This window comes from Trachypithecus francoisi, unplaced genomic scaffold, assembly GCF_009764315.1.
Source record: "Trachypithecus francoisi isolate TF-2019V2 unplaced genomic scaffold, Tfra_2.0 Lachesis_group12, whole genome shotgun sequence".
Taxonomy (NCBI): domain Eukaryota; kingdom Metazoa; phylum Chordata; class Mammalia; order Primates; family Cercopithecidae; genus Trachypithecus; species Trachypithecus francoisi.
The window spans coordinates 95,524,880-95,543,617 of record NW_022681457.1 but is presented as its reverse complement, the minus strand read 5'-3'; the positions used below and the strand labels follow the sequence as shown (position 1 = coordinate 95,543,617).

General features: G+C 49.0%; 1 protein-coding gene across 1 annotated transcript in view; it reads right to left on the bottom strand.

The window, feature by feature from the left end:
* MECR (mitochondrial trans-2-enoyl-CoA reductase) overlaps positions 1-18,738 on the bottom strand; it is a 38,156-nt gene continuing 19,418 nt past the window's right edge. The window contains exons 4-10 of the mRNA XM_033227432.1: positions 12,755-12,898; positions 9,362-9,464; positions 8,180-8,282; positions 6,780-6,853; positions 2,449-2,509; positions 2,193-2,265; positions 1-363 (exon numbers count right to left, since the gene is read on the bottom strand). Coding sequence (XP_033083323.1) covers positions 206-363; positions 2,193-2,265; positions 2,449-2,509; positions 6,780-6,853; positions 8,180-8,282; positions 9,362-9,464; positions 12,755-12,898 — 716 coding nt within the window. The 3' untranslated portion in view covers positions 1-205. The remainder of the gene's footprint in view (positions 364-2,192; positions 2,266-2,448; positions 2,510-6,779; positions 6,854-8,179; positions 8,283-9,361; positions 9,465-12,754; positions 12,899-18,738) is intronic.

Below are 18,738 nucleotides of genomic sequence, written 5' to 3'. Positions count from 1 at the left end.
TTTTTGGAAGGGAGAGTTCAGACTTTATTAGATACCTTAAGGCTGGCCCTGGGGAAAACCACGGCTGGCTTCACCATCCTCCTAATAGGAAGAGGCAGTGAGGAGAGCAGTAGTCTGGGGAAGGTGGGAACCCCGACTGAGGGGCCTGCACCCAGCCCCTCAGATCCGCCTCCCCTCCCACGTCACTCCGGCTCTTTTGGGATGATCACATGGTGAGAATCTGCTTTGAAGACATGAAGGGCTTCATGGAGGCTTCCAAAGCAGACTGGTAGTCCTGCAGCGGGACCTGGGAGCAGGCAGGGGCTGTGAGTTGGCCTCGGCGGATGAGATCGCACAGTGTGAGGATCAGCTCCTTGAACTGGTCTGTGGGAGGTTGGAGGAAATCAGACAGGGGAACAGCAGCTGGAGATTGGTGAGATGTGGCATGGGGCTGCCCTATGGACAGGAGCTGGCACCGAGCTCCAATAAAGCCTTGAGTCCTGGCTGTGCCAAGGATAGGGGTAGCTGTGGAGGCAGCCCGGTCCCTGCCTGTCTTCAGGACAGTGAGGTCCAGGTGGGGAGAGAGGAACATAGGAGTGGCTCTAGGGTCTGAGGGGCGGCAGGCAGAGACCACTCTTCAGAGTGGTGATTAAGATGGCACAGACTCACAGAACCTAGCCGCAGTGGAGCCAGGAGCACTGAATGGCGGGAGGAGAAGGATGGCGGAGGCAGGGAGGCCAGAGGAGGCCTGGGGAGGGAGTGGGTGTGCCTGGGATGCCAAGTGATGTGGAATAGTCGAGCTCTGCTCAGGAAAAGGAGCTCTCCCTGAGAGCCCAGGACTCCCTTAGAACCCCACGACCTGAGGCCACGCACATCCCCTCCCTGGGCCTGCCTCCTGTGAAGGATCCTGTATGGTACAGGAAGTTGAGCAGTGAAGGCCTTGGCGAAGAAGTGTTTTCCCACAGACATACATTCATTCAACCTTCAAATCTAGTCATATCTACTGGTTAAAACACTTTAGTGGCTCCTCAGGTGCCTTTAAGAGTGAGTCTTGGCTGGGCGCAGTAACTCATGCCTATAATCCCAGCACTCTGGGAGGCTGAGGTGGGTGGATCCCTTGAGCCCAGGAGTTTGAGACCAGTCTGGGCAACATGATGAAACCCCATCTCGAAAAAAAAAAAACAAAAAAAAAGAAGAAGAGAAAAAAAAGAAACCCCATCTCTACTTAAAATACAAAAACTAGCTGGACATGGTGGCATGTGCCTGTGGTCCTAGCTACTTGGGAGGCTGAGGTGGGAGGATCACCTGAGCCGAGGAGGTTGAGGCTGCAGTGAGCTGTGAACACACCACTGCACTCCAGCCAGGGCAACAGAGCGATACCTTGCCTCAAAACAAATAACCCCCCAAAACAGCAAAAAACCCCCAGTGAGTCTGAATGCCTTAATCAGGTTTATAAGGCCTTTTGTAACCTGGTCACAACCCACTCACCCAATTTCTCAGCCCCAGCTCAGATCTAGTACTCCAGGTCGCTCGGAAGCACTTTCAGTGCCCCGTTGCACATGTGATTTTCGATTTTTTCTGCCTGAAACACTGTACTCACGCCACCACCTTCCTCCCCTTCACTTGGATAATCCCATGTTATTCTTCATCCTGAGTTTGGAGATCCCACTCTAGGGAGCCAGTCCTCCAGGAGATGAACAGGAGATGATCTGTTCACATCCTGGCTGCATCCCTCCCCGTGGGGAGGTGACTTTGGGCATACTACTTAATCACTCTGAACCTCGATTTCCTCCTCTGTCAAACACGGCTAACAAGAGTTTAAACTTATGAATTTAAACTGAGGCAGAGATTAAGTAACTTGCCCAGGGTCCCACCACTGTCTAGGCAGAACCTCTACCCAGTAGTGTGGAAGCAGATTTGAACCCAGGCAGGCTGGCTCCAGAGTCTATTCTCTCTACTTCGCTATCCATCTTTCCCCACTGTCAGCTCTTCAGGATGGGGGCAGTGTCTGTTTTGTTCTGTGCCCCTAAGACTAACCTAGTTTAGTCCAATAACTATTTGCTGACTGTAGCTGGCCTAAGGCTATTCTCTTTGATCTTTCTGTGGGGCTGGGGACCCAATCACCCCTCCAGGGCTCAGTAGCTGGTCATTTCTGCTGCCATTTTTAGGCACCGCCCTCATCTGTGACTCCTTGCACTGGACCGTGCACTCACCTGGACTGTGGTCCTTCTTCCACTGGGACAACCAAAAGCCCCGAAGTTTGAGATCCTTAAAAATGAGCAGGCTCTGCAGACACAGGAAGGACATGCTGGGCTCTGAGGGCAAGAACTTCAGGCGTCGCTTAAGGGTACAGACTCCCCTCCAGGGACAGGGCATTGCCTAAGTTAAGACAGCTGTCGTGCCAGGGGATGTGGCCAGGCTGAGGTGTCCGGCCCGGCTCCAGGCATGCCTCCCTCCGACCCAGCTTACCACAGAGGCTATGACGGGCTGCTTGGCCATCCCCCCATAGGTTACCATGGTTCCTCCACGCCTAAAGAGTCCAAAGAGAACAAAGACTGGGTGCAAAGCAGAGACAGAGCCCTTCCTGAACATGGTGCTTCTACTTCAACCCTGGTTCCTAAATCCTGCTCTCAGAATCTCTGGGGAAGGTTGAAAAATACAGATTCCACCTGGGTGCAGTGGCTCATGCCTATAATTCCAGCACTTTGGGAGGCTGAGGCAGGTGGATCACTTGAGCCCAGGAGTTCAAGACCAGCTTGGGCAACAAAAGGAGAACCCATCTCTACAAAAAAAGTACAAAAAATTAGCCAGGCAAGGTGGCATGCCTGTGATCTCAGCTTCTTGGGAGGCTGAGGTGGGAGAATCACTTGAGGGCATGAAATTGAGGCTGCAGTGAGCCCTGATCACACTACTGCACCCTAGACTGGGCAGCAGAGTGAGACTCTATCTCAGTAAATAAATAAATAAATAAATAAATAAATAAATGCATGCATGCTGGGGATAGCAGCTCACACCTGTAATACCAGCGCTTTGGGAGGCCAAGGTGGGAGGATTGCCTGAGCCCAGGAGTTTGAGACCAGCCTGGGCAACATAGTGAGACCCTGTGTCTACAAATAATAATAAAAAAAATCAGCTGCACATGGTGGTACATGTCTGTGGTCCCACTCAGGAGGCTGAGGTGGGAGGACCACTTGAGACTGGGAGGTTGAGGCTGCAGTGAGCTGAGATTGCACTGCTGCACCCCAACCTAGGCAACACAGTGAGACCGTCTGAATATAAAACAAAACAACAAAGAAACCAGATTCCTAGGTCCAATCCCAGACCCAGTGAATCAGGAGACAAGAATGTATATTAAACACACACACACACACACACACACCCCATCTGGATGACTTGGATGTTTAGCCAGGGTTGGGAATCCACTGATCTAACCCAATCAGTCAGGTTTTGATTAAGTGCTGAAAAGAAACTTGCTCTCCCCAGATGAGCTCGAGGCCTGAGTTCAGCCTTGGCTCTGCTCTCACTACAGGTGTCCGACCTTGGGTGATGCAGTGAAAATGGCCCAGACCTCATCTCTTCATCTGTCAATGCTCATTCTAAGAATCAATGTGAGGAAACAGCTCTACAGATATCTACAGATAAGGAGTGATGTGGATGGTGGAAGGAACAATGACAAGCGTCCTCTCACTGCAGGAGGTGCCTTCTCAGTACCTACTGTCTGACACTCACACCCCGACATCAGCTGACATACAGGAGTGAAGCTAATATAATTTCTAAGTGAATAAGCCTGGAGTTCACATGCTTGACTTAACCTGTGTTCCCCTCCCCACTCCCTGGCTCTTCTAGGAGTCTGTTGATCAAGGATGACCTCAAGCACATTTGGGGACAACACAAGGTAGACTTTGAAAACTACCGAATGGAAGGAGCTGCTGTCCTAGGGCAGGTACCTCTGTCCCTGAGGCTGCTGGGTAGTTTGGTCTTAAGTGCCCCTCGACTGCCACCTGCTGTAGAAAGTAGCTCCTGGGAGCCAAGCCCTCTCTCCTCTGTATCCCTGCCGCACTTGGTCTATCCAGACTAGTAACTAACACTTACCAGGCTTCTACTATGTGCCAGGCACAGTTCTAAGCATTTTGCATGTACTGCCTCAGGGAATCCTCATAACAACCTTGTTTTAGAGACGAGAAAGCTGAAGCCCATCCATCACTTGTACAGCAATTTGTATATCACCCAGTGTCCTTTAGACCAGTGGTCCCTAACCTTGTTAGCACCAGGACCAGTTTCATGGAAGACAATTTTTCCATGGACTGGAGGAGGAAAGATGGTTTTGGGATGAAACTGTTCCACCTCAGATCCTCAGGCATTAGATTCTCATAAGGAGCACGGGACCTGGATCCCTTGCATGCGTGGTTCACAACAGGGTTCACAGGCCTATGAGAATCGAATGTTGCCGCTGATCTGTCAGGAGGCAGAGCTCAGGGAGTCATGCTCGTTCACCCACCACTCACCTCCTGCTGTGTGACCTGGTTCCTAACAGGCCACGAACTGGCACTGGTTTGAGACGTGGGGGCCCCTGTGTTAGATTACCCTTCAGAGGCAGAGGGTTTATAAAACCCCCATTTTAAAGATGAAGAGACGGAGGCCTGGATTGCTTTTCACGTATTGCCTAACTTTCCATAGGCCCACAGCTAGTAAGTCACAGACAGAGCTGGGGCTTGAACCCAGTCATTCTGACTCCAGTGCCTACACTCATAACCACTGCACAACGCTTCCTCCTGCAATGACATTGGGATTGAGGTCTGCCACAGGGGCGTCAGGTGTAGGGCTGAAGCGGCGTGCTCAAATGTGGGGTCAAGCCTGGCTCTCCTGCTGACTAGACTTTGGGCCAGGTACTTGACCTCTTTGAGCCTTGTTTTTTTTTTTTTTGAGACACAGTCTGTCACTGAAGCCCAGGTTGGAGTGCAATGACATGATCTTGGCTCACTGCAACCTCCACCTACTGGGTTCAAGCGATTTTCCTGCCTTAGCCTCCCAAGTAGCTGGGATTACAGGTGCCTACCACCATGCCTGGCTAATTTTTGTAGTTTTAGTAGAGACGAGGTTTCACCATGTTGGCCAGGCTGGTCTCGAATTCTTGACCTCAGGTGATCCACTTGCTTCGGCCTCCCAAAGGGCTAGGTTTACATGCATGAGCCACCGCACCCGGCCTGGGCCTCATTTTTGAAAAGTATAAAACAGAGATTAGAACTGCACCCCCTGTCTAGGTGGTTGTGGGAGAGGTAAGTCAAGCACTGCACAGTCTGGTACACGATGAATACTCGCCACAGCGCTCTGGCCACGTGACTCACCTGCTCATCTAGCCTGTGAGATCTCAGAGGGCGCATCAGTGCCACGGCCCTCTCTGTGCCTGGTTGCTAGTAAGTGCTTAGCAAGTATGTGCTAGCTGAATCCGTGCTACTGAGGGGGTTCCTGCTTTAGTTAGGAAGTGTCTTTTTACGCACACTCTAGCTCAAGAAGCTTATTTTATTTATTTATTTATTTTTGAGACGGAGTCTCCCTCTGTTGCCCAGGCTGGAGTGCAGTGGCGCGATCTCGGCCCACTGCAAGCTCCACCTCCTGGGTTCACGACATTCTCCTGCCTCAGCCTCCCCAGTAGCTGGGACTACAGGTGCCCACCACCATGCCCAGCTAATTTTTTGTATTTTTAGCAGAGACGGGGTTTTACTGTGTTAGTCAGGACGGTCTCAATCTCCTGACCTCATGATCAGCCCACCTCGGCCTCCCAAAGTGCTGGGATTACAGGCGTGAGCCATCGTGCCCGGCCTAGAAGCTTATATTAAAGGAAAGAAGAATGGAAGGACATGCATTAATATTGTCAACAAGGCTTATCCCCCTTGGTGGTGGGGTGATAGGTAACTTTTATTTCTTTTTTGAGATGGAATCTCCCTCTGTCACCCAGGCTGGAGTAGAATGATCTCAGCTCACTGCAACCTCCACCTCCTGGATTCAAATGATTCTTGTGCCTTAGCCTCCCGACTAGCTGGGATTACAGGTGCCTGCCACCACACCCAGCTAGTTTTTTTGTATTTTTAGTAGGGATGGAGTTTCGCCATGTTGGCCAGGCTGGTCTTAAACTCCTGACCTCAAGTGATCTGCTCGTCTTTTTGGGATTTTATAAGCATGAACCACCATGCCTGGCCAGGTAACTTAAAAAAAAAAATCAAATTTTTTTTTGTAGTGATCGGGTCTCGCTGTGTTACCCAGGCTGGTCTCGAACTCCTGGCCTCAAGTGATGCTTTCTCCTTGGCCTCCCAAAGTACTGGGATAATAGGCATGAGCCACAGTCCCAGCCAACAGGAAACTTTTATGCTTAAGTTTTCCTTTGCACTTTTACATGTTTTCAAAATGTTTTGTAATAAGCATAATGTTCCCTTTAAAATTAGAATCTATTTTAAAAGGTAGTACAAATTTGGAAGGTTAAATAAGCCAGGACTAAGTGATTTTTTCAGACATCCCTAGGTTATAAATCCTTGACTATTCCTCTCTGGCAGACAGCTTAGCAGTCTACTTCTGGGGTCCCTTGGAAAAATAAAGCTGGATAGGCCTTTTGGTCATCTACAAAGGAGGAGGCTGAGAAAGCAGTGCCCAAATAGCTGGATGACTTTGGTCCTAGTTTCCACTCAACATTGTGCTGACCTGGTCTTGGCTTGAACTGGCCACTGGGACTCGGTCACTTGATGGTCCTCCCAGCTAAAGACCTGGAGAGCTCCGGCGAGCTGGACCTGCAGGCCCAAGGGACTTACGCTAACTGCCGCAGCAGCTCTGTGGAGCTTTTCCCACCGACACAGTTGAGAGCAAGCCGTGGCTGGGGCATGTCCTGGAAAGCAATAGAAGTGCAGTGAGGGAGCAACCCCCCTCTACATGTGGGGTATGAAGCTTGCCCAAGTGCTGTGTTAGAAGGAGGGAGTAAATAAAATGAGATGTTTATGCCTTTGTTTGCGTACACGCATGTGTGTATGTGTTTATGCCTTTGAACTCACCTTTTTCTCTGCTTAGGAAGGGTCTTTTCTTCCTTTTTTCTTTTCCTTCCTAAGACAGGGTCTCGCTCTGTTACCCAGGCTGGAGTGCAGTGGTGCAATCGTGGCTCACTGCTACCTCACCCTCCCAGGCTCAAGCAATCCTCCCACCTCAGCCTCCCGAGTAGCTGGAACTGCAGATGTGTATCATGATGCCCAGATAATTAAAAATGTTTTTGTAGAGACAGAGGTCTCACTATGTTGCTCAGGCTAGTCTCAAACTCTCAGACTCAAGCAATCCGCCTGCCTTGGCCTCCCAAAGTGTTGGGATTACAGGCATGACCCACCTCATCTGGCCAAGGGCCTTTTCTGTAGCAACTTAATCCTGTTGTCCATTTTAGGACCTGGCAGAACTCACCTTCTCTGGGAAAGAATAGGCAGAGGGCATCTGCATGCAGTTTGGTGGGCTTCGGCTCCCTGTGTGCTCCCCTTTTCAGTCCTTGTGATTCAGCTAGTATTATATATGCTGATCTACTGCCTCAGAAATGTTTGCAAGAAGCGCACGCTCTCGAGTGTGTGTCTTTGGTTCCTCCAGATGGTTCAGTAAAAAGGGGCTGGGGGTCTGGTCACTTACTAGGCATGTTGTGGGGTGGAGGTTCTGGAAGGTTAAGAGGCTTTAAGTTCAGAGAGACTGAGGCCAGCTGTGATCCTCCCCCTTATAAACTGCATGATTTTGGTTAAGCACTTCCTCTTTTCTGAGTAAAACAGATAGCAGTTCCTTTGAATAGCTTTTGTGGAAATTATCAGATAAAATCAAGGCAGGTAGTTGGGAAAGGTTACTTCTTTCCTTTCTCTTTCTGTGTCTCTGTTTCCTCAGGTCCTCTCCTGCCAGTTCTTAGAGTCACACATGTGGGCTGACGTGGCCCACCACAAATGTTTAAAACTGCAAGTCACACTGGGTTTCCTAAACTCTGTCTGTTTCTCGTGCCTCCCTCCCAGCATCTGGGCACTTAATGCATGCTGCTTGCCACCTGGCTGGGAGAACGGGCTTTAACCAACCAAGAAGAGGCAAAGGGAGGTTTCCAGAGAGGAACAATGGTGCCAGTCCCCAGCTTCTCTAATGCATGTCAACTTTCTTCAGGGAGATGTGCGTGGACTGGAGGAGCAGTGTCCCTCTTACTAGGTACCTTAAAGAAGTTTTTCATTTCGGGCCTTCTTAGCTTCTCTTCTGTGATGACATGCTCAGCCCCCAGACTCTTCAGTCTGTCACTCAGCTTCTGGATATCAGGTCTGGAAACCAAATATAGTTCCCTGGTCACATCTGCTGGCTTTTTCCACCAAAGTCTCCCAGGACCCCTCTGCCACAGCTGGGAGAACCATGCTTCTTTTTGCAGGAAGCTGGGGTTAGGTTTAAGCCAGGCTTGAGCAGGGAACAGCCACCTAATTTCATCTGGCTTCAATAGCTCTTGGCTGTCTCCTCACTGGAAATAGAGTGAGACTGGGTGGTTTCCACAGGCCCTGACAGCTCAATAGTGCTAGAAGCCATCTGTGCCCAGGAAGAAGTCACTTAACTTCCTGATTTCTTCTACTGAAAAGACAAACTCCACTTCCCCCTCTTTTCAAGGGCCCTTCAGAGTGTTGTGCACACACACTCTAGCCCGGGAGTGGTCCTGGGTCTCTTTGGTTAAGGCAAACAGAATGATTTTTGTTAGTACAAGTGAGGAACTGAAGCTGGTGTCAATTATACTAAGACTGGGCTTCCATGACAGCCACAGCCACATTCATGAACACTGAGGCTTAGAGAAACTGGACGATATGATGGAAAGAGAGTGAGGACACCGAGTCTGTTACTGACTTGCTGTGTCTTCCAGGGCAAGCTGCTCTCTAAAATTTCAGTTTCCTCATCTGTAAAAGACAGATGACAAACCTGCCTCTGTCTCCTTCCTGTCTGTATTTAGTGCACTTCCAAGTACCACACAAAAGCAAGGGTAAAGGGGCCTTGGGTTAGACAGTTCACAGAAAGAATAATACATCTCAAAACATTCCCAAATATGAACTGGGGTTTTGAAAACATGAGGTTATCACAAGCCAAGAGTCTCAGAAAGTCTTAGCTGTTCAGTAAGGGCAGTCTCCACCTCCTTCCTGCCCTCTCTTTACATTTCAGATTCACTCATCCTATCGCCAAAACTCAGCTGGACTTCATTTCTTAGGGCTGACTCATCTGTTTCAGCCACCAACTCCGTTAGTGACACCTAAGGCCAGTTTATGCTTATGCAAGGGCGCCCTCTGGTGTACAAGTGGGCACCGCAGGGATGGGAGGTGGGAAAGGCTGAAGTTGTGGTCTGGGATGAAGCCTCCTCCCCACGCACCTGTCTCGGACCACATTGATGGTTCTTAGGCCCAGGGCTGCGGCGATCTGGATGACTGCTTGCCCCACTCCGCTGTTGGATGCATTCTGGATGACAGAATCCCCTGTGGAGCCAGGAAGAGAACCAAATCAAGCCCTGTATAGATCTGCAATAGGTCAAAGGCTTCCAGCTGGGGATCCTACTATAGGCAAGGGAGTCCTCAGGCTCAACAGGGACCCAGAACCTGGCTGCTGAGTCTTCTCAGAGCTTACATTGTTTCTCACTGTTTCCCTAATGCTTCCTAAACTTCCACAACACTCACGATGCCTCCCAGGACTTGGTAATTCAGCATCTGCACTGGACATAATTTAGACCCTGCCCTGCTATGGAAAAGATTTTATAGCCTTCATAATCCTCCCAACTTTTATGTCCTCAGGTCTTTGCTTAGGTTATTTCCTTGGTTTGCAATGTTTCCCTCCTTCTCTCTTCCTTCCTATTGAAATCCTGTAGATCCTTTGAAGTGCAGCTCAAGTGCAGCCTTCGTGAAGCCTTCCTGGATTGTTCCCTCTATGTGCTCCCACAGTGCTGGTCTGCCCCGTCTTAGTCTTACACTTTGTTGTATATAGGTCCATTTCTATGAAAAGCTTGTAGCTTCTTGAGAGGGAAGGACCATGCCCTATTCCCCTCCGCAGTGTTTAATAAAGGCGTACTGCCTTGAAATGGGATTAGAGCTGTGCTGGAGAAATTGGCAGCCCCTGAAACAGGGTCCTACAGTTTTATGGCAAAGCCCAGGTTTAGCTTTGGACCTGGCCACTGGGGAAGGCAGTGTGGCATGCTGGGAAAAATGTGGGCTCTAGAATGAGACGGACCTGGGCATGAGTCTCAGTTTCACCAATGATTGTAACTAAACAGACAGGGCAAGTTATGACCTCTGTGAACTTCAGTTTCCTTCCCTTAAAATGTAATCCCAGCTACTAGGGAGGCTGAGGCAGGAGAATCGCTTGAACCCGGGAGGCGGAGGTTGCCGTGAGCCAAGATCATGCCACTGTACTCCAGCCTGGGCGACAGAGCAAGACTCTCTGTATGAAAAAAAAAAAAAGTGCCCCTGATTAGAGTCAAATGCATCGTGTCTGGGAAAGTGCTTTGTTGACTTTGAAATGCTTTCTGGTTTTTGAGAGACAGCAGGGATCTGTCACACAATAGGCTGAAACTAGAGATAGAGGACTTCCTGGAAGAAGAATGCCCACCCTCCTTCACCAGGGGTCAATGTACAGGTTGTCACCCACTAGTGGATCATGAATCAATCTAGTTGGCTATAAGCAGCATTTTTTTAAAGTTAAAATTGAGAGGAGAATAAAAAATAACAGAGTATGTCACACATAGTAAGGGTATTTCACGAAACTTTGGTTTCCATTATATATATATATATCCCTATTTGTATAAACTGATCACAATGTAAAATGTAATTCTCACCATTTGTCAAGATCCTAAGTTTACTCAACAGTTCTGGCCACATCAGCCTTGAGGCAGGAAAGTGGAGAGGTGCACAGTGGGTACTGAGGGTGGGCAGTGTCGAAATGCCTAGATCTGTTACCACAGCTGCAGCCCAAATGGGAGGTGGCTTTAGGGCATGGGATGCAGGCAAACAAAGCGTCTGCTGCACTAGGACTCCAGCAAAGGTCCCTGGTCACAGCCACTGTTTTTCTCTACCAAACGCTCCCAGGACTCCTCTGCCATAGTTGTGAGAATCCTGTATTTCTCTTTGTGGGAACTGGCATCGGCTTTCAGCCAGGCCTTGGACAGTGGCTGGGCACCATGTTTCATCACACTCCAACAGCTCTGGGCCTCAGTTTCCTCACTGGCATGAGAGGTGGCTTGGGTGAGTTCTATAGCCACTGCGCCTCACAGATGAGCAAGGTGTGCAGAGGCAGCCCAGGAAGTTAATGCCCTTAGGGTGACTCTTAAACAATGGGGTATGAGAATTAGTGGAAAACTCATCATTCAAGGGTTAGTTTTTCTTTTTTGAGATGGGTCTTGTTCTGTTGCCCAGGCTGGAGTGCAGCGGCACAATCTCGGCTCACTGCAACCTCTGCCTCCCAGGTTCAAGCGATTCTCCTGCCTCAGCCTCCTGAGGAGCTGGGATCACAGGCGCCGCCACCATGCCCGGCCTTAAGGGTTAATTCTGCGGTGGGTTCTATGAGAGTCTTCAGAGGGCCCCCAGCAAGACTGAGCAGGCCAGTGGGGGGCGTGGCTCACGCCTGTAATCCCAGCACTTTGGGAGACTGAGGTGGGCGGATCACAAGGTCAGGAGCTTAAGACGAGCCTGGCCAACGTGGTGAAACCCTGTTTCTACTAAAACTTCAAAAATTAGCCGGGTGTGGTGGCAGGGGCCTATAGTCCCTCGAAACCGGGAGGCGGAGGTTGCAGTGAGCCCGTGCCACGGCACTCCAGCCTGGGCGACAGAGTGAGATTCCGTCTCAAAAAAACAGCCCGAGCAGTAGTTGCCCATAGCGGTAACCGGGCTTCCTGGGCTTTGCCTCCATCTCGGTCTCACTCTCCCCACTCCCCTCACTTCTGCTTCCGAAACAAACTGTCTGCACCCAGTCCTGGTCTTCGGCTCCGCTTTCAGGGGAACCCAAATAAAACGCTTGGCTTTGTCATTTACTTGCTGGCTGATCTCCTGCCAATAGTTTACCTTTCTGGACCTCAGTTTTCCCATTTATGAAAGGGAAGATGAATAAAAGCAGTGGACAGTCTCTGCACTGTATGCCCAGCACTGTGTGAAGTGTTATGCTGTAGTGTTTCACCCTCCACGTTCTTTAGTCTCCATTTTACAGAAGAAAAATCTGATGATTTGAGAGGCGAATTCACAGTCAGGGAAAGGTGAAGCCTGGGGTCAGACCCAGGTTATCTGCCCAAAGCTTGAGCTCTTAACCAATGATGGTACCAACCTCACTGCAACACTTTGAAGATTTAATGCACTCAATGGGGATAATGCCTGTCAAGGCACTTCTGTGAACTGGAAAGTGCTATGTAAACGCTGAGTGGAATTATTAACACTAAGTTCAGCGTTTTACTGAAAACACAGGGACTGTGTCTATCTTGTCTGGCTTTGTATCCCAGAGCTTAACACAGCTCAACACATTTTTGCTGAATGACAGAATTCAATCCCAAGCTCTAGGGAATGTGACCCTGCAGCAGTTTTCGAGAGTGTACTCCTCGTGAGGTTTCAGCATGCTTCCTAGAAACCAAGCTAACATCTTTCTACATGAAAGCAACAACATTCACCCAGGTGGGAGGTCCATCACCCTGCCAAAACCTCCACCTTGCAAGTTCTCCTGGCCTTGGGGTCAGGATGTGAGTGGCACCCTAGTTGGGAGACCCTGGCCTGCTCCCCCAACTCCGGGTTCCTACCTGGCTGCAGTTGCTCGAAGTCCATCAACATCCTGTAGGCTGTGCAGGGATTGACACCCAGGGTGGCAGCGCTCTGAAGAGGGATGTCACTCGGAACTTGGATCAGTGCTTCCTCGCTGAACACAGCCTCGGTCCGCCAGGTTCCTGAGTCAGAGGATGAGACCAGGATGATAAGGAAGGAGCCCTGTGCACATTCAACCCCACCTCACTCTCCTTGGCCAATGAGCAGCCAGGATAATGGAGAGCATCCACTGGAAGCATCCAGGATAGCATCCAGGATGTTTAGAAAAAGAAGAAAATCTGGATGTTCCTCTGAATGTCTGAATCCTCATGATAATTATGCAAAATAGATTGTTATTTTATTTTATTTATTTATTTTTTTTAGAGACAGAGTCTCTGTCTGTAGCCCAGGCTAGAGTACAGTGGCGAGATCTCGGCTCACTGCAACTTCCGCCTCCTGGGTTCAAGTGATTCTCATGCCGCAGCCCCCTGAGTCGCTGGGATTACAGGCATGCACTACCATATATGGCTTATTTATTTTTAGTAGAGACAGAGCTTTGCCTTGTTGCTCAGGCTGGTCTTGAACCTCTGGTCTCAGGTGATTCGCCTGTATCAGCTTCCCAAAGTGCTGGGATTACACACTGCGCCCGACCCATATTAGATAGTTATTCTTATCTTAAACATGTAGTAAAAATGGGGTGTGGTGGCTCATGCCTATAATCTCAGCACTTTGGGAGGCAAGGTGGGAGGACTGCTTGAGGCCAGGAGCTCAAGACCAGCTGAGGTAACATAGTGAGACCTTGTCTCTCCAAAAAAAAAAAAAAAAATTAGCTGGGTATAATGCAGTCCCAGCTTCTCATGAGGCTGAGGTGGGAGGATTGCTTGAGTCCAGGAATTTAAGGACACAGTGAGCTATGACTGCGTGACTGCACTCCAGCCTGGGTGACACAGCAAGACCCTGTCTCAAAAAAACCCAAAAACCAAAAAACAAACCAAAACAAAAAATGCCAAATACTGTTGTAAGGGCAACTCAGGGAGGTTGCTTCTCTGAGTTACCATCAGATTTAGCTCATGTCACCGTGCAGGGAGTTAATGACCTCAAACTGCTGCAATCTAAGGGTAAGACAGTAGTAATATTACCAGTAGGGCAGGAGAAGCTGAGAAAGCCCCCTTTTTTCCTACACAGTCCTCATTCTTCTCATCCAGAGCAAGCTGACTCAGGTGGTTTTTTTTTTTTTTTTTTTTTTGAGACAAAGTCTCACTCTTGTTCCCCAGGCTGGAGTGCAATGGTGCAATCTCAGCTCACTGCAGCCTCTGCCTCCTGGGTTCAAGCGATTCTCCTGCCTTAGCCTCCCGAGTAGCTGGGATTACAGGCACCCGCCACCATACCCGCTAATTTTTGTATTTTTAGTAGAGATGGGGTTTCATCATGTTGGCCAGGCTGGTCTCAAACTCCTGACCTCAGCTGATCCGCCCACCTCGGCCTCCCAGAGTGTTGGGATTACAGGCATGAGCTACCACACCCGGCCTGACTCAAGTGATTTTAGGGAACAAAGCATAAAAGTAGAAGTCAAGAGCACAGATGCCAAACCTGGTTTTGCTATTCCACTGGTTTGAGAAAATTCCTGTCACTGAGTTTCAGTTACTCTAATGTGTAAATGGCACAGGCAAGAACAGCCTGACTTGCCTCCTCCAGGAGCTACTGTAGAAATCAAATGAGATAAGGAAATGAAAAATTCTATAAGCTGGAAAGAAATGAGCATCAACTCCCAGCCCACATTCCAGTTCCAGACAAAAGAATTCTAGAATGTCAGTACTGAGAAGGCCCTTATCGAGCATCAACTTTGAACCCCTCATGCAACAGGAGAGGAAATGAGGAAGTCACTTGCCCAAAGCCCCCTGGCTTATCTAGGCAGAGTTAGAGCTGGAACCAGGGTATCTGGGCTGCCTTCCTTCCATCTACAGATATTTATCTTGCACCCAGGCACTTGAACACAGACACGTTCCCTGCTTTCATTCTAGTGGAGTTGAACAGGTGAAAAAAAGCAGATATGATAATGATAAATTATAAAGAGACAGTAACAGCAAGGGAATTACTTTAGATGTGAGTCAAGGATACTTCTCTGAGGAGGTGACAGGCTAAGAGTGACTCAGAGCACACAAAAAACATCTTAGGCAGGGGACGCAGCAGATGCAGAGATGCTGCAGCAGGACAGACACAGGACTGGGATGGCATGATGCTGCACCGCAGGGCGGAGACTGATGGGAAGAGCAGTTTGAGACGCAGCTGGCCTGGCTGATGCAGTGGGGGCTGGGCAGGTGATGTGAGACTTTCAGAATTCTGACACACAGCAACCATGGGTTCCACTGTGAATTTGTACATACACATACATGAATATATATGTAACACAAGCCTGTGTTTCACAGAATACATACCCTTACTATGTAAGAGATACTCTATTTTTTATTCTTTTCTGCTCAACTTTAATTTTAAAAAGTGCTATTTGCAACTCACTAGATTGATTTCCCAAATGGGTCACAATCTGCGGTATGAAAGCATGACCTCAGCACCATGGTATGGAGAGCTGATCTTGTTTTAGTGAATGAGTGAGCGGGAAGCCTGTAACAAGCTTTAAGAGGAGACTGAGATGATCTGATATATGCTTTCAGATCACTTTATTGCTGGGTGAAGACTGTGGAGTGGGGAGGGGCAGTGTGGAAGTGAGAGGTCTTTGCGGGGGTTGAGGTATGAGATGATGGCTGCCTAGACTGGGACTTTGGCAGTGGGGATGAGGAAGAGAAGATGGATTCGAGTTCTGTTTTTTTTTTTTTTTTTTTTTTTGAGACGGAGTCTCGCTCTGTTGCCCAGGCTGGAGTGCAGTGGCCGGATCTCAGCTCACTGCAAGCTCCGCCTCCCGGGTTTACGCCATTCTCCTGCCTCAGCCTCCCGAGTAGCTGGGACTACAGGCGCCCACCACCTCGCCCGGCTAGTTTTTTTTTTGTATTTTTTAGTAGAGACGGGGTTTCACCGTGTTAGTCAGGATGGTCTCGATCTCCTGACCTCGTGATCCGCCCGTCTCGGCCTCCCAAAGTGCTGGGATTACAGGCTTGAGCCACCGCGCCCGGCCTCGAGTTCTGTTTTAAAGACAGAATCAATAGGATTTGGTGAGGACTGGGTGAGGGGTCTGCATCACACGGGCAGGATCTTATATGAAGAAGGGGTGAAGAGTGTAGGATTTGGAGTCAGAGAGACTCCAGCCTTGGTTCCACTGTGTCTTCACTGTGTCACCTTAGGGAAATTGCTTGGAGCCTTGTTGGCTCAGCATCTGGTCACTGTGGCAGCTCAGGGCCCTTGGTCTATGCTTCCAAAGCTCTTGGGCATGCCTGCTCACTATTCAGTTGCTGGGATTCTAATGGTGTCCTGGTCCTATGTGGGTCAGCTGTGGGAAGCAGGGGGCAGCCTGGGTAATCACTAACTGTGCTGTAGGAAATGGAGATGTCAATGTGGGCTTTAGGGACCAGGAACTGGAGATAGGAGGCAGGAACACTTTTTTTTTTTTTTTTTTTTTTGATACAGAGTCTTGCTTTATCGCCCAGGCTGGAGTGCAGTGGCACGATCTTGGCTCACTGCAAGCTCTGCCTCCCAGGTTCACACCATTCTCCTGCCTCAGCCTCCCGAGTAGCTGGGACCACAGGTGCCCACTACGACGCCTGGCTAATTTTTTGTATTTTTTGTTAGAGACAGGGTTTCACCATGTTAGCCAGGATGGTCTCCATCTCCTGACCTCGTGATCTGCCTGCCTCGACCTCCCAAAGTGCTGGGATTACAGGCGTGAGCCACCAAGCCTGGCCTGGGAACACTTTTTATTGAAGGCTGTGTCAATCCTAGAGTAGGTCTATGGCTGAGAAAATAAGAGACTGAAAAGGCAAGGATTCCTCTGGAATCCAGGAAGTGCCCCAGCATCCTGTGGGCTTTCCCCAGACTGGCCTTCAAATCATTGTTCCCACTCATCTCAGCTAACACTTACTGCACTCTACCCTATGCCAAATGCTTAGTGCAGGGCTTTCTATGTATGAAATCCAGGGCATTTTCTAATTCCCCTTATGGCATGACAATGGAAATCCAGCCCTTGATATGAATTTCTGGGGCTTAGCAGTCCCTAATCCTCTTCTCAAGAGACTCTGGGTGGGAGGGAGGCAGTACCCATGGTCAGAGACAAGGGCTTTCAGGATTTCAAGTAGAACTCTTAGGTTTGAAGTTGGAGAGACCTGCTTAAAAACGCTGGCTCTGCCACTCACTAGTGTGTGACTTTGAATGATCACTTTACTTTTTTGAGTTTCCATTTCCCTAATCTGTGAAATGCAGAAAATAACACTTATGTCATAGTGGGAAGATTAAATTAAAGACATTTGTACAGAGACTATCACTATGCCTCACATACAGTGGGTGTATAACACACATTGCTTTCCTTGAATGATGCTAATTCCCAGACCTTAGCTCTGAGGATTCCCAATTCCTCACTCATATGCAACTGACCCTTAACCATCTCCATTATCTAACTTGGGGGTCAGCAAACTGTGACCTGTGGGCCAAATCTGGCTCACCACTTGTTTTTGTAAATAAAGTGTTTTTTTTTGTTTTGAGACAAGGGTCTTGCTCTGTTGCCCAGGTTGGAGTGTGGCTTACTGCAACCTCTACTTCTGGGCCTTGAGCTATCCTTCCATGTCAGCCTCCCCAGTGGCTGGGACTACAGGTGTACGCTGCCACACTTGGCTAATTTATTGTAGAGATGGACTTTCACCATGTTGGACAACATGAGACGGACAACACCAAGTTGTCCAGGCCATCCTTGAACTCTTGGACTCAAGCGATCGGCCCGCCTCAGCCTCCCATGCTGGGATTACAGGCATGAGCCACCACGCCCGGTCCTGTAAATAAAGTTTTACTGGAACACAGCCATGCTCACTCAATTGTTTATATATTGTCTGTATGTTTACGATAGTAGAACTGGGTAGTCACAAAGATGGTATAGCCTACAAAGTCTAAAATATTTATTATTTGGCCCTTTAAGATAAAAGTTTGCCAACTCCTGATCTAATGCATAGAGATCTTTGGCATTTGCAAAGATCATTGCATATATTCTCTCAGTTGAGTTGTATTAAGAGTCTGCTGAGACATGCTAGGCAGTGACTATTAGTCCCATTTTCAAGATGAAAAAACTGAGGCACAAAGTAGCTGTGACTTAAATCAGGTCATACAGTGGAGCTGGAAAGAGAACTTGCCCCTGATTCCAGAGCCAGTGCTCTTTCTATGGCTCTGTGCTTCCTCAGGAAGATTTTGTGTATTTCCCAAGGAGAAAGTCAGTTGGCAAAGATCTATCTACACCATCTGGTCTAGTCTCCCCTGGGATTGGCTGCATGTGGGAAAAGGCTGGCTATGGGCTCAGCAACAGCTGGGCAGCTCAGAACCATGGAAAATGACCAAGCTGTGGCCAGCTGAGAACTTATGTGTTTAATAGTTGCCACTCTTACTAAATGGCAGTCTTCATGAGAAGAAAGACCATGTCCGTTCACTGCTGTGTCCTCGAGTCCAGCATGCTGCAGATGCTCACAAAATGTTTGCTGAATACACTGAGTTAATTGCAGTACTCACAATTATAAAATCCTCAACCTCTCTGGCTGGCACCTTGCTTAAAAGACTCACCTTTTGGCCCGGCGCGGTGGCTCAATGCCTGTAATCCCAACACTTTGGGAGGCTGAGGGGGGCAGATCACCTAAGGTCAGGAGTTCAAGACCAGCCTGACCAACAAGGCAAACAAGACAAAACCCCATCTCTACTAAAAGTACAAAAATTAGCCGGGCGTGGTGGTGGGCTTCTGTAGTCCCAGGTACTCGGGAGGCTGAGGCAGGAGAATTGCTTGAACCCAGGAGGTGTAGGTTGTAGTAAGCTAAGACTGCGCCAGCCTGGGCAACAGAGAGAGACT